Source organism: Urtica dioica, chromosome 3, assembly GCF_054948205.1.
Source record: "Urtica dioica subsp. dioica isolate 48M chromosome 3, U.dioica_male_clone48M_v1_H2, whole genome shotgun sequence".
In the NCBI taxonomy this organism is placed as follows: domain Eukaryota; kingdom Viridiplantae; phylum Streptophyta; class Magnoliopsida; order Rosales; family Urticaceae; genus Urtica; species Urtica dioica.
In genome coordinates, this window is record NC_142758.1 from 21238131 (window position 1) to 21252939 (window position 14809).

At 40.2% G+C, this 14809-nt stretch overlaps 2 protein-coding genes and 1 pseudogene across 2 annotated transcripts; all 3 read right to left on the bottom strand.

The window, feature by feature from the left end:
• Positions 1–1970: 1970 nt before the first annotated feature.
• Positions 1971–3224, bottom strand: LOC149402476 (uncharacterized). Its single transcript, XM_089610098.1, has 5 exons — positions 3038–3224; positions 2772–2951; positions 2588–2695; positions 2430–2481; positions 1971–2180 (listed from the first exon to the last, which is right to left on the bottom strand). Exons 1-5 carry the CDS (start codon positions 3106–3108, stop codon positions 2061–2063), a joined length of 531 nt encoding a protein of 176 aa, XP_089466224.1. The 5' UTR covers positions 3109–3224; the 3' UTR covers positions 1971–2060.
• Positions 3195–6063, bottom strand: LOC149402477 (uncharacterized). Its single transcript, XM_089608398.1, has 6 exons — positions 5815–6063; positions 5431–5742; positions 5224–5322; positions 4648–5133; positions 3434–3892; positions 3195–3356 (listed from the first exon to the last, which is right to left on the bottom strand). The coding sequence occupies exons 1-6, from the start codon at positions 6061–6063 to the stop codon at positions 3195–3197; spliced, it is 1767 nt and encodes a 588-aa protein (XP_089464524.1).
• Positions 6063–9496, bottom strand: LOC149402478 (uncharacterized; annotated as a pseudogene).
• Positions 9497–14809: the final 5313 nt, after the last annotated feature.

The window sequence follows — 14809 nt, forward strand, 5'->3', positions numbered from 1 at the left end:
AGCAGCCGGCTGAGGCAGCAGGAGCGCTCGGTGGGGGGAGCAGGAGCCTCCGGCCGAGGCAGCAGAGGCGCTCGGCCAGGGCAGCAGAAGCCTCCGGCCGAGGCAGCAGGAGCACTCAGCCAGGGCAGCATGGGCACCCGGCCGAGGCAGCGGAGGCACTCGGCCAGGGCAGCAAGGGCACCCGACCGGAGCAGCTGGGACGCCCGGCCGAGGCACCAGGCGTGCTCGGCCAGGGCGTTGGAGCGCGCGCGGGCCGGGACACCTCGGGGCGCGGGAGCGCGAGCGGGCCGAGATGCCCGAGAGCGCAGGGCAAGCGCGGGCCGAGAAGGCCGGGTGCGCGGGAGCGCACGCGGGCCAGGAAGCCCGGGGGCGCAGGGTGCGCGTGGGCCGGGATGGCCGGGAGCGTGGGAGCGCGTGCGGGCCGGGACGCCTGGGGGCGCAGGGCACGCGTGGATCGGGGGCGCTAGGGCACGCGCTCAGGCCCACTGGGCCTGGAGCGCAGGTGCACGCGTGGCCCGGGGGCGTGGGCAGGCTGACGCGCGCGCAGGCCCATCGGGCCGTGGGCGTGTTTAGGGCGCTCTTGCCTAGTGGGCCGGGGCCCATCGGGCTTTCCGACCGGCGAAGCCCAGCCGGCCTTGAATTGTTTTTGAATATTCGATATCCCAAAAACGACCGATAACATTAGCCCCCCAAGTTTACGGCTTTCGGAACGCAAGTCGTGAACTTTAGAAAAAGAAAGGGCGTTTGAGGTCATTTCACCTTTGGTCGTGCGTGACCGTACGCACACTTTTTTTTTTTTGGTCGGACCCTTGGGGGTCGGATCGGGCCGGCTGGGCAGGCTGGCGCGCACGCGAGGACGGCATGCGGGCCGTACCTTGTGACGCGCGCGCGAGGGTAGGGGGAAGGAGCAGGGTTTGCTCCTTCCTCTCCTATAAATAGGAGAGTTCCCTCCATCTTTTTTCACAACTGGCAGCCTTTTGGGTAGTTGGAAAATTCCTTTGAGTTTCAAATTTCCCTTTGGGCAGCCGACATTTTTTACCCTTTTTAATGGGGAGTGAGCTTTTTTCCCACGTTGACGATCCCAAGGTTGACTCTTCCTGCCCTCTCCAAAATTTTGGGGGGCCGGCCAAGGGTCCATTTGAGGAACTCGACGGGATTTCTATTTTTGTCGAGGAAGACTCTGGCGTGGCCGAAAAATGGCTTGCAGAGTTGGAAACTGACGCCGCGGCGGTAGCCGAGCTAGCGGGGCCAGGGAGTGGGCTGCATACTAGGTGCGGCCCTGAAGGGGAGGACGAAGGGTCCAAAGACTCGCATTCGTCGCGTCTGGTGATTAACTTGGTTTCCCGTGAGGCGTCCTTTGACGCCCCATCGCTTAAGCAGCGAGGTGAAGCGATGGTGAGTGCTGAGCTTCCCCGGGCGTCTAACTTAGATGCCTCGGGTGCTGAGCTTGCGATAGTGCCATCCAAATCTTTCTTAGACGGGATTTATTCCGATGACCCCCTATGGTTGGGCTCAGAAGGCCTTGGAGAGGACTTGGAGGCTCCTCCCGCGAGGAAAAAGGAGAAGCGTAACGAAAAAGTGCTGGAGACGGCCTAGCAGCCTTCGAGTCCGCGGAGTCTTCGGGCTACACCTATGCCAAGTCTCTGGAAAGTGTTGTCAATGGTGCCCACAAGAAGAGTAGTAGTGTCTATTTATGTACATTTGATGTCATATAGTCTTACGAAGACTCAGCGTTTGTATATAAGCGCTGTCTATTCTTTTCCAACGTGGCATCCACGTGTCTTTATGGCAGGTAAGAAGTTTTTACAGCGCTTATATACAAACGCTGTCTATTCTTTTCGAATTTTTTTTTAAATACATAAAAATTTGAATATTACAAAAAATTCATGCACACAATTTCAATATATATTCCAAAATCCGAACCTAAACATACCAATACGAATTTTAATAATCCATTCAATAATTTCAAAATCAAATTCTATTATTCGTACTTTGTACCGTATATTTAAACCGAAACATATCAAACCATGTAAACGAATGTTCATGCACCGAAAACACACTCACTTTACATTCACATTTGACGATTTGACTTCCGTGTCCATAAAGTTTAACACCATTTTGTACCATTCTTCTCGATACGCATCTATTGCCTCATCCGTATAACTCTTCAACTTTTCAAACTAATAATATATAAAAACGAGTTGTTTGTGAGTGAAACAATATATATACGTATTGAATATGTGTATTTAAATGTGTACATACCTCTTGCAATCATTTATGAAAATCTCGAGTTTCAACAATGTTTTTCATCATCATTGAAACAAAATAGCCACATTCAATTGTCGAAGGTTGTTTCGGTACCTGTAAAAAATATGTTAGATTGAAATATATAATAATGGATATACTAGTTTAATTGTGCATATATATACCTTTGGAATTTTCCATGAAAACTTCTTGTTACCGACAAAGCTATCGAATGCTCTACACATGTATATAAAAGTTATAACAAAATAATCATAACTATTAATTTTAAATATATATATATATATATATATATATATATATATTTATGTTTTAATATACTCACAAGTCCACTATCGAATTCAAATGAGGCGGAACTCTTTTAGAATTCATGGGATCAAGAAAGTATGCCGTGCGCTTGCTAACATCCACCACCAGAAGAACCCAATGAAAACTATAAAAAAAATAATGTAAGTTAACATAAATTTAACCCGGTTAAATAAAAAGATATTTCTAGTGTAATTACTTACTCGTAATTATAAGGCGTGAGTAACAATTGACCAGGGAACAACTCTTTCATTCCCTTAAAAAGGTGTTCTGATCGCCCTATAGGCTCGTCTAATTGAGTTACAGACGGAGAAACGTCAATGGGATTGCTAAAGGCGAATTTTCGCAATTCTCCGCCAACCCGCATATGGTAACGTAAGTGTCTACAAAAGGAAAAGAAAAACACAGAAGCTATAATAAAATCAATGTTATTATACTTAAAAAAGTTTTAAAGTTAGTATAAGAATACCGTATATGAACTAGAATACAGTTTACTCCGATCTCCTTCATGTACATGAATTGCTCGACATCTTCCTTCATCAACTTTAATGTGACTTCGCCGTTGAACACACACTCGGGAAACTTATAATCGATCACAATATCATCATTTATTATTGAAATTCGATCTACCAATGTCGGTAATAATGATTCTTGATCGTGGAATGCTTGAGGAGGAGTTGCTTGATTTGAACCTTTTTATGCACGCGATGAGTTGTAGATTTAGATTTTTTGTTTTTTAGCGATTTGGCAACCTTTTTACTCTTCTTTTGTGGTGGCTGTAACTCCTCCTGTGAATAGTAATTAAGATTATTAAAATACAAATCAACTAATAGTAAAATACATTTAAAAAAAAAAAATTACTTACATCATCTTCGTAGATGACTAGAGATTTTGGCCATGCAACCATCGACTTAGCAGCGTGAGTGACTAAATACATTTCATCATTGACCGGTATCGGTAATTTGTCTTCTAGATGATCAGGTTCAATCTCGCTCACATGCACGCGCACATTCTCGCTCCCAAGTAGAATTCCATGAATGCGATCACTTCCCGTATCTATCACATAACCATTTGCAACAATGTTCTCCAAATTTCCGATGGCAAGGAGACACTTTCTAGCGGGTATCTGAGGTATCGTCGTCGATATCACCGACAATTCGTTCTCTTTCGGAGGTATCGTCGTTGATGTCATCGGCACTTCGTTCTCTTTCGGAGGTATCGTCGTCGATGCCACCGGCACTTCGTTCTCTTTCGAAGGTCTCGTCGTCGATGCCACCAACACTTCGGTCTCTTTTGGAGGTGACAAAATTTTTCTTTGAGCTCTCTTTGGTTTTGGATTATGCAGTGGATGTTTAATTGATTGAGCTTCAGATTGTATCGGACGCATGACCTGAAACAATGGATATTATTAACACTATAAACATTGTTACACTATAACACAGTATCAATGCAGAGAATTGAAGGTGAATGGTTGAAGAGTAACTGTACCTTTGGCGTGCTTGTATTTATGGACGTCACTTGGGACTGTATATGCACCTGCACGTGCATCAATTTTTATTAAACTAATTTATATTGTATGTTGAACTATGTGATAATCAGCTCCAAGTTAATGATTATTATATACTTGATGTGGAGCAAGAGTTGAATCGTGCACGTAAGGTTCGAATGGTATGAAGTCAGACGTACAATCATGCATAGGAGACAACCCCTGCGAATATCTAGCCTGTTATAATTTCACATTATTTATTATAATAATCAACATATAATAACTTTAGATTATTACCTGAGGGGGATTGGAAATATGTGGTGACTTTGATGTGGAAGGCGCTTCAGAAGTAAACGGTACATGCGACTGATGTTGATCCTCCTATGATTTTACATTATGAACTAAATAAATTAACATATAAAACTTTAATTAAATTCAAAGAACTACCTCAGGGGGATCTGGAACGTATGGTGATTGTGATCTAGAAGGCGTTTCGGAACTAAACGGTACTTGCGATTGATGTCGACAATCCTACGAGTTCATGTTATTAGTTATAGAAATCCACCAATTTAAGCTATCTATCAAAATACTACCTTGAGAGGCTCTTGAGGATATGCTGACTGCGAGAAGTACTGCGAGAAATACGGATATTGTGAACCAAAATCCGGCGAGGGGGCTTGTGGGGGCCATGACGCACCATATTGAGGGCGATATTGAAAACCTGCTTGCGGTGTGAATGGAATATATGGCATACCATATTCTCCACTAGTATGATGCATGAACGGCATGTGTTGTTGTTGAGATCCGATTGGCCCTCCATTCATGTTTTCCCCTCGTTCTCTCTCAAACATTTGCAACTTCCTTTCGAGTTCTTTCTTTTCTTGTTGCAACAACAAGATCCTCTTTTGGGCTTCAAGGTCTGCTTCCTCTCTAGAAGGTACTTTCGACATATATCGCTTCCAAGGCACTGATCCACCAACACCTCGAGTGCGTCCGCTATATTCAGGTTTCGATAGAGCCGTAGTTAGGACATCTGCGGATCCATGTACTACAAATGCCCCGTCTTCTTGTATATTTTCCTACGCATAACCAACAACAACAAATAATACATATCAATTTATTAACTCGCTCTATTAACTTTAAAATTATATATACTTACCATTTTTTTTTATCACTTCTTCTTCATTTGTAAGCTTTCCATCTGCGTCTTTGCGTGCTTCTATCCAAACTTCAGCTCGATCAGGTTGTCTACCATCGTTTCTTTCCATCTATATTCTCACAATAGCATCACAGTTGACAAAAAAAAGGTAAAACGAGACAAAGATTTTGTCTTTTGGAAAAAAATTATAAAAATAAAAATGCAAAATCAGACTTACCAAATCACATCTAAGTGCGGCATATGGTTTTCGGGAAGTCCGATGAAGAAGGACTTGGCTGCTCTGATTTCCTTGTTTAGTTTTCCTAAGCGTTTCAAAATCAGGATTAATGCGACTTTGGACGAATCTAGTCCAATCTTCTGGAGCAATCCCGTACTCCAACTCCATTGTTGAAGTAAGAGACATCGGATCATCACCTGCTTTAAGCTTTTCAAAAATCTTTTTTGTAAGTTTCGTCTTAAAACCTCTCCATCGTGCCCCAATCTTTTGCATCGCCTCGTCACGATAGCGATTCTCAACAATGAAGGTGTTCTGCCAAAATTGAATACGACAACTTTTAAGTTATTTAAACCTATGTATAGAAAGAAGTACAAACAAACTTACTTGAACTTCATTCCAAAGACCGTCCTTCACATTCTCTTCCACGAGACGCCAATCATCGTGGTTGACTATTGACACTTTCTTGGCTAAATAGCCCAAAAAACTTCTATAAACTGGAGAGTTGTCACCAATCGCTTCTCCATAAACATCAAATTCTACACGTTGCTTGATTCCTTGACTCCTTAGACGTACAAGGTTCGGGAGCCTTGTTGGACCTCTTTTCCCTGGCTTATCTCGAGGTGGCCTAGACATCAGACCTGTAAAATGTAAAAATATAACATTAGAAAGCACAATTAAAGTTACATATTAAGGAGCCTAATTAAATATCATACAAGAAATCACAATCAAAATAACAATAACATTTTAAGAGTTAACACTATATATACCCAAATTCCTTCTACGTTTTTCCTTAAATATAACGCGTCGTTCTCATCATCTACGACGGAGTTGGTATCACTGGTTGTCAAGCCTTTGGTTGGAGTTAAGTGCTCGAAAAGGACATCGCTCTCCTCAAATTCCTTCTGAACTTCATTTGCGTAATCTTTGCTTTGAGTAGCAAATACGTATGACCATTTCGAATCACTTTGACTTGTAACATAAAACACTTGATTTACATGTGTTGCCATCACAAATGGCTCCCTTTTATGACCGTGTCTCTTGAGGTCCACCAATGTAGATCCATGTGCATTGACTTTTACTCCACCGTTACTCTCCACCCAATCACACAGAAATACCGGTGTTCGAAAAGACAAATAGTCTATTTCCCATATTTCTTTTATCACTCCATAGTAAATCATATCTGAATTTATGGGATGTTTGTCCTTAGCGCTTGCGTACTGCATAGTCTCTGCTACTAAGCACACTCCACTGTTTTGAGTAACCCTTAACTTATCTCGCTTCTCAGTGGTGAATCTGACTCCATTTATGATGTAGCCTGAATGCTTAACGACTTGCGTTCTTGGTATCTTTGATAAATTATAGAGCATGTCACTAACACCAAGTTCACTTTGCATTATACGCATTTCGAACCATTGAGGAAAGCTACGAAGATGTTCCTCTTGTGCCTTTCTCGCCGATCTTTTATTCGCTGCATCTTCTAGCAAAATATTCATATGTTCCCTGCAATTCACAATAATGGTTATAGCAAAGAAAAACATTATTATGACTACACATTTTAGTATTGAGAAAACTTACTCGATAAAAGGTTGAACCACACTTGAATTTTGTAGAACGGCTTGATGTGCCAATAAAAGATCTGCTTGCGCTACTGTATGCACTGCACCGTTTGTTACACCTCTACTCACATTATAATCTTGATCTACTTTATCACGGAGACCAATAGATTCAAGATCGTGCAAGTATTCAGAACAACATTCAATGGATTCTTCAGCCATGTAACCTTCAACAATACATCCTTCAGGCCGATTTCGATTTCTAACATATCCCTTTAACACTTTCATAAATTCTCAAAGGGATACATCCATCGAAGATAAACGGGCCCACACAACTCCACTTCTCTCACCAAGTGCACAGTAAGATGAAGCATTATGTCAAAGAATGATGGAGGGAAGTATTGCTCCAATTTACATAATGTGATCTCGATGTCAGTTTGGAGCAGCTTTAGAATTGACACGTCCACCACTTTGGAGCAAAGAATGTTGAAGAACCCACAAAGCCGAATAAGAGCATTTCTCAATCCTTCTGGTAAAATCGACTCAATGGCAACAGGCAAAAAATGTTGCATTAACACATGTGTATCGTGCGACTTTAGGCCAAAAAGTTTCAACTCATTCATAGATACATAACTACGAATGTTTGCCGCATAGCCTTTGGGTACCTTAATATCAACCAAAGTTTGACAAAACTTCTGTTTTTCTTTTCTTGACAGAGTAAAAGAAGATGGTGGTAGATATATTCGCTTCCCATTTTCCCTCGGGGCTAGCTCTTCTCTTATTCCAAGTAACTCCATATCACGCCGCGAGGCTATACCGTCTTTTGTTTTCCCCGGGACATTTAGAAGAGTGCTGACAATACTCTCACATACATTTTTCTCAATGTGCATCACATCCAAATTATGACGTACAGGTAGATGTTTCCAATACTCCAGTTCAAAGAAGATTGATTTCTTCTTCCAACATTTATCGTCAAACATCTCTTTTGTCGTCTTTGTAGTCTTTTCTCCGGGTTTTTTCTTTGGAATTTTCCCAAACGGCTTGAACTTCATAGACGACACTCTCTCAAGTGTTTCAAGTCCTGTCAACGGTTGGCTATTTCTACCAAACTCTTTCTTGCCGTTGAACGCCTTCATTTGTCTTCGATATGGATGTCTTAGTGGTAAAAACCGTCGGTGACCCATGTACACCACCTTTTTCCCGTGCTCCAAGCGGAGAGTGCCTTCTTTATCTTCTCCACAAATGGGACATGCGTGATAGCCTTTCACGAAACATCCCGATAAATTACCGTAAGCAGGAAAATCATTTATCGTCCACATAAGAAGGGCTCTTAGAGTAAAATCCTCTCGAGAATATGCATCAAATGCATGTATACCATTTTCCCATAAATCTTTAAGTTCATCAATCAATGGAGCCAAATAAACATCGATGTCATTACCTGGCTGCTTCGGGCCAGAAATAAGTAAAGACATCAACATAAATTTGCGCTTCATGCGCAACCACGGAGGAAGATTGTAAATTACAAGAAGCACCGGCCAACAGCTGTATCTGCTACTCTGGCTGCTATGTGGATTGATTCCATCGGCAGAAAGTGCAAGTCGTAAATTTCTTGGCTCTTTGGCAAAGTCTGGCCACAATGAGTCAACGTGTTTCCACGATGGTGAATCAGCAGGATGTCGTAGCATTCCATCGTCAACTCTTTTAGTCATATGCCAAGTTAAATTCTCGGCGTGCTCAGGATTTCAAAATAGGCGCCGCAGACGTGGGATGATAGGAATATGCCATAAGACTTTTGCAGGAATTGGAGGTTGTTTCTTTGGATTGTTTGCTCTCTTCCACCTTGATTCATTGCACACGGGACATTGCTCCAAACATTCGTATTCTTTACGGTAGAGGATACAATCGTTGCGGCATGCATGGATTTTGGTATAACCCAATCCGATGGCCGCCAATGTTTTCTTGGCTAGGTAAAGACTCGTTGGCAATTGATTGTCTTCGGGCAACATCTCTCTAAGCAATTCAAGGAGTTCTGAGAACATAACATCGCTGCATCCGAATTTAGCTTTTAGATTAAACAACCTTACTAAGATCGAGAGCTTTGTGAACTTGGGGCAGCCACGATAAAGTGGTTTTTCGGCATTGGATAGTAAGGAATGGAGATGTTCGGGATTATCAAGCAGTTCATCTTCTAGATCATCGACCATCTCAGCAACATACGGAGCATCAACATTGTTATCACCAAGACCTGTTTCGGTTGACGCTTCAGTACTCTTGCGCTTCTTAGACTTCTCACCATGATGTACCCATTCAGTGTAGCTTTTGTCGACACCATTTATGATCAAATGATCTCTTAAAGAACGGCTGTCCCCGTATTGATAATTTCCACATTTCTCACACGGACAAGGAATTCGATTTACATTCTGGCAAACCGATCGACAATGACTTAAGAATGATTCCACACCATCAATGTACTGTTTTGTTCCTCTATGAAAAGTCATCCATGACTTGTCCATTTGATCAGACTAAAAAAAAAATTGTATCAAACTCAAACAACTTTAAGAAATTATTTACTAAAACATAAATGACAAAGTATATATAGTTGAGACTCAAATAATAAATGCCCTCAGCAAACAAAATAAAATATTTAATAATCAAATCATAAATTCAGAAAAGGACAAAATATTTAATACATTTATTTATTTCACAAAAAGACAAATAAATACTTTTGAATACAATAGAAGGCGTTTGTATATAAATGCCTTCATAACACACCATGTTGGACCTACCACTACTAAAATTAAATATAATAATGTGATTTGTTGCCATAAAAAGACAACCAAGACACTTTGTTTTCAATCAGAATACAATAAGTTACTTTGCTGCCTTTATTTTTTATTTTTTTATGTATGTGGCTTTATCTAGATCATAAACGACAAATCGTGATAAGCATAATTATGACAAGCTAAAAGTAGCTCATGAAAAGACCAAATTTCAATGCAAACATGTCAAATTTGGGAGCCTTTACAGCAAATAGTGCACGATTCAAGTTTGGCAAGAATTTTGTCTAGAAGTTTTGATTGTAATCTGGGCCACCTTTATCCAAAGACTCCAATACCAAAAGGAAAGTCATGTTTATCATTAACAAATATTGACAATCAGATATTCTTTTCCGTTGTTTGCCTTGAGCATATATTTATAAATTTTACAGACTTGACTATAAAACAACTCAATTCAGCATATATCAAAGTTACAGTTATTATGTACGTTCAATATCGATGAACTTCAAAATTATTAAGACTTCTCTATGTCTAAGATCATAACAAGCTTATTTAGCAGAGCTTTAGATTTTTCTTTCACTAGTGTAAGAGTAAAATTTGTGAAATAAAACCCATTAAGCAATAACTCATTAAGCAAACAGACTAACAAGTCAAATAAAACCGAAACGCGAATTCGAAAAAAGAAAAGAAAAAACAAGAGCTAGAGCCAGAAAATAAATCATCGAAGGGATTACCTTTCTTTTAAATTCACTTGTCTCGAGAACTTGAACGACCGAGAGGTGAGTTTCACAGAGTAAGCCCTGCGAGAGATAGCCTTGTGGGATCATTCACTCATCAGGAAATATATTATTCTTTAGTTTGACAGACTAGATTTAGTTGACTTCAAACAAATAAATTTTGACAACTTTTTGGGACAATTTTTTTGAGCATATGTTCAAGTGCAATGTCAAATTTTTGAACAAATTCATATGTATGACTAATACAAAAATCCGAAAAGTTTAAGGACTAATTAGTGCAACCAACTTAAGAAGCTCTAGGGGTAGTTTTTTAAACATTTTGGATCAGTGAGCTGTATAAACGAAAAAAGCCTAAAAAAACCTTATATGAAAAGGTCTAAAAGGCGAGGGAGTGGTGGTGGCGGTGCGGCACCGGAGGAGGAAGAATAGGGGCTGTGAGTGGGGAGAGGCCGAAGTCGGAGACCGAGGCGTGGTGGTCGGCGGAGAGGAGGACGTTTGCGGACTTGATGTTGCCGTGGATGATCGAAGCCGACGACGAGTGGCTGTGTGCGATCCCTCGGGCTGCGTCGAGTGGATCTTCACTCTCGATTCCCAGTCCACCGGGGCTCTGTCTAAACCCTTGAATCCTGTTTATCCCTCGGTGACAAACAAACAATATATACCATTGAAATTGCAGAAAACAGAAATTAAAAAAAAAATGCCAAACGCACGAGTATCTGAAAACAGAACAAAAGACCCAACGTTACTTGGGTGGATTGAGAGAGAGAGAGAGAGAGAGAGATACAGACCGGAGCCGGAAACGATGGCGGCGTCGGAGGAGCTGGAGAGGACGCGGCAGAAGCCGGCGGCGGCGGAGATGAGGCCTTAGCCTTGGCCTTGGCCTTGGCTTGAGCGACCTCTTCTTGGGTCTCGGCGAGGAGCCGATGGGGGCGCGACGGGGGCGGTGTGGCCGATGGGTCTCGCGGACGATGGGGCTTTGGTCGTAGGTTGTCAGGGTGGAGGATTCGGTTGTCAATGGCTTGACATTACTCGGAGTGAGCAAAGAGGCTAGGGTATACGCGTCCGTGGAAAACGTGGAGAACGTGAGTGTTTGGAGATTGGAGAAGAAGTTATTATACTCAGAGAATTAGGGGTTTTTTATTCCATATACGCTTAGAAAATAGAAATAAACTACCATATTTTTTAAAAACAAATAAATTAAATTCTGAAATGTACACGTGTCAAGATATAATTGTACATAGACTTTTGACAGCGTTTGTATATAAACTCTGTCAAAACTTTTTAGGGGTTTTTTATTCCATATACGCTTAGAAAATAGAAATAAACTGCCATATTTTTTAAAAACAAATAAATTAAATTCTGAAATGTACACGTGTCAAGATATAATTGTACATAGACTTTTGACAGCGTTTGTATATAAACGCTGTCAAAACTTTTTTTTTCAAACCGTTTTTCTCCACATGGCTTCTTGTAATTCGAGGGAATAAAATGAAAGCGCTTATATATAAGCGCTGTCTTATGTTTTCTACAGCGTTTCTCTTCATAGGCCACATGTCTTCTTACGATTCGACAATAAAAAAAATTATGTTTTGACGGCGTTTTTTTGCCAAGCGCCGTGAAAACATGTGCTGTGAAAAGCATGATTTCTAGTAGTGTCACATCTTCTTTGAGTCAAGTGGGAGTTTGTTGTCAATGGTGCCCACAAGAAGAGTAGTAGTGTCTATTTATGTACATTTGATGTCATATAGTCTTACGAAGACTCTTGCTTGTAATTGCTTATTCATTAATAAAAAGTTGAAACGTTCATTCAATCTTTCTTTGTTTGAAGCTTTATGATAAAACCCTAGTCTTTTAGTCCATAAACAAACTAAACAACTTACGAAGAGACAAATGTAGATTTGCATGAACAAACTCTTCGTAGTTTGCTTAAAACGATATATTCGCAATCTTAGGGTCAAAGGACTATTGACCTCAGTATGATTGTTAGAAGAATCTATGATGTCTGGTTATGAGGCATTGAGAGTTGGGGACTCTATAGTTCTTCTAGGTATCTTCCGAAGGTACTGAATTGACCAGTGCACTTCTAGAGACAATATAAGAACAAACCATTTAACCTCTTATGTCTCGAAGTCACTATGTATGAATTGCATCATGCTTACCTTAATCCTGAAATGAGACATGCCATTTCACACCTTAGTATTCTCATTTGAGAAAGTCAGAGTTCGGACTCACTATGTCATTCCGAACAGGGCCTATTGGTGAAATACTAAGTTGTGAGTATGTCATGAGTAACTTTGTGAAGTTCTCATAGATATGGAATTCATGTACAAGATTGCTGAAATGCAATGTATGTCACCTCATGCTTTGTTCCTTGGAGTGTGAATAAATGAACTGGCCAGTGTCCAAATTGAGTCCTGACTCTTTTGGATGAAACGATGTGACTTGTTAGCTCCTCGTCAATACATTGTTTCTAACTTATTCACAAGCGACAAAGGAGTTGAGGAAATAACAGCTAGAAGGGTAAAATGGTAATTTAGTAAATCCCGACTAGCTGATGACATTCATGAAGGGTAGCATAGATAATATTCAGTGGATCCGCTCATTATAATTAGGTCGAATTCTTGAGTAGAAAACAAATTCATTTGAACCGAGAGATTTTCAGTGTCAGCTCTTTAGTGGAGTCAGCTGGCATTAAGCTAAACTTGGAAAAGGTTTGTGAACTTTTGAGTCGAAGTGTTTAGCTAAAGCTTTGTTCATTTGGGTCCATGAGGTCACTGTCACGAATCACATCGATAGGAATAGTTAAACTGGAAGCTAAGTCAAAACAAGAACGAAAATAGTCAAAAGGGTATTTTTGTCTTTTGAGACAAAGGATGAAATGAATGTCAATAAATTTTTTGACAAGTTCATTTGATGACTTAATGTCACTCGGCCATAATATGATTAATTGGGCCTTGTGGATTAATTTCATTTCATAAGAATTTTATTGAAAATTCTTAATGGGCCTTTTTCATGTTGTCATGAACAAAATGGAAAAGCTTCTAGAAGCCCCTTCTAGAAGGTGATAGGCGCCCATAATACCCATAGGAAGAGAGAATATTTTGTGCATAAATGTATCAAGATACTTGCCAAAAGAAAAAGAGGAAACAAATTTCCCCTAAGAGGAAACATGGTGGGCGCCCAAATGTGGTCAAGAGAGAAGCAAACAAAAGAGGAAACAAATCCAAGGACTTACTTGTTTTGTCTTGGACGTGCACCTCTTTGAAGGAAAATGGAAATTGGCTCATGAATATGTGATATTCTATAGAAGAGGAAACTACCTTATTGAAGGTGAGACCTCTCCTATAAATAGGAGCCTCATTCCACACTTTTCATTCATGCAAAGTTTTAGAGATTGAGAGCTTCTCTCTCTAGACTTGGCCGCCCCTTCCTCTCTCTCTCTCTAGTTTATATTTTCGATTTTTCTTGTCTTGGCACCTAGGTCCTCACTCGACCTAGCGTTTAGCTCTGCGACTTCGAGACTCGTTCTTAAGTCGTAGTGTTTAAAAGTGCCCACTCACTGATTCCTTCTTTTCGAGTGATTTAGTGATAGAAACTTTCGTGGTTGCTCGAGTTGCCGAGGAAAGAAAGAGAGACGTGCTGCGAGGGGAGACGAGCGTTGCAACTTTCCAAAAGCTTCTACAAGGTTCAAGCTTCAAGAAAGGTTAGTAACTTTAATAGCTCATATTAGTTTTTATTTACATGCACATGCTCTTGTCTAGGTTAGTAAAAACTAGTTTTACTTAAAAAGAAAATTTTTAAAATTCCGCCGCTTAACGAAGCGTTAAACTTTTTCTTAAACCCTAGATCGATTCCAACAAATGGTATCAGAGCTATGGTCAAAGATTAGCATGTACATGTTTTTAAAATTATGAGCTTGAAAATCGTTTTCGAAAGTGTACTAATTTTGTGACAAGTTAGAATTGTAATCTTAGATTTTTTTTAATTTATTGCTCTTGCCTTTAAATTAAAAAGCATGTTGATTTTCTATGAGTTTGGGATGTTTTTAAAACACATTAGAATCAGTTCTAAAAGTTTTTAATTTTTTATATTGAAAAACGTGTTTTAAAGGTTTGAGAAATTTCGAGTAAAATTTTGTGACTAGTTTTGATATCTTGCTAGTTTCTTATTTTTACTTGAATCGTTTTATGCATGTTGTTATTTCTTTTATTCTATGTTATTACGCTGCTAATAAAACACAAATAAAAGCTTTAAACAACATCTTAAAACGTTCCGTTACACTCGATTCTTTTTCAAACCTAAAAAGGACCAA

Bases quoted from the DNA above. Each gene is read 5' to 3' on its own strand.
- LOC149402476 (XM_089610098.1), bottom strand. From the start codon at position 3,108: ATGAAGGAAGATGTCGAGCAATTCATGTACATGAAGGAGATCGGAGTA. The intron at 2,696-2,771 runs GTAAGTAATTAC...TTTTTTTTATAG, and splicing joins CTCACGCCTTATAATTACGA to TTTTCATTGGGTTCTTCTGG. The intron at 2,482-2,587 runs GTGAGTATATTA...ATACATGTGTAG, and splicing joins TTGAATTCGATAGTGGACTT to AGCATTCGATAGCTTTGTCG.
- LOC149402477 (XM_089608398.1), bottom strand. From the start codon at position 6,063: ATGTCTAGGCCACCTCGAGATAAGCCAGGGAAAAGAGGTCCAACAAGG. The intron at 5,743-5,814 runs GTAAGTTTGTTT...CAATTTTGGCAG, and splicing joins GTCTTTGGAATGAAGTTCAA to AACACCTTCATTGTTGAGAA. The intron at 5,134-5,223 runs AAAAAAAATGGT...GGTTATGCGTAG, and splicing joins CAAATGAAGAAGAAGTGATA to GAAAATATACAAGAAGACGG.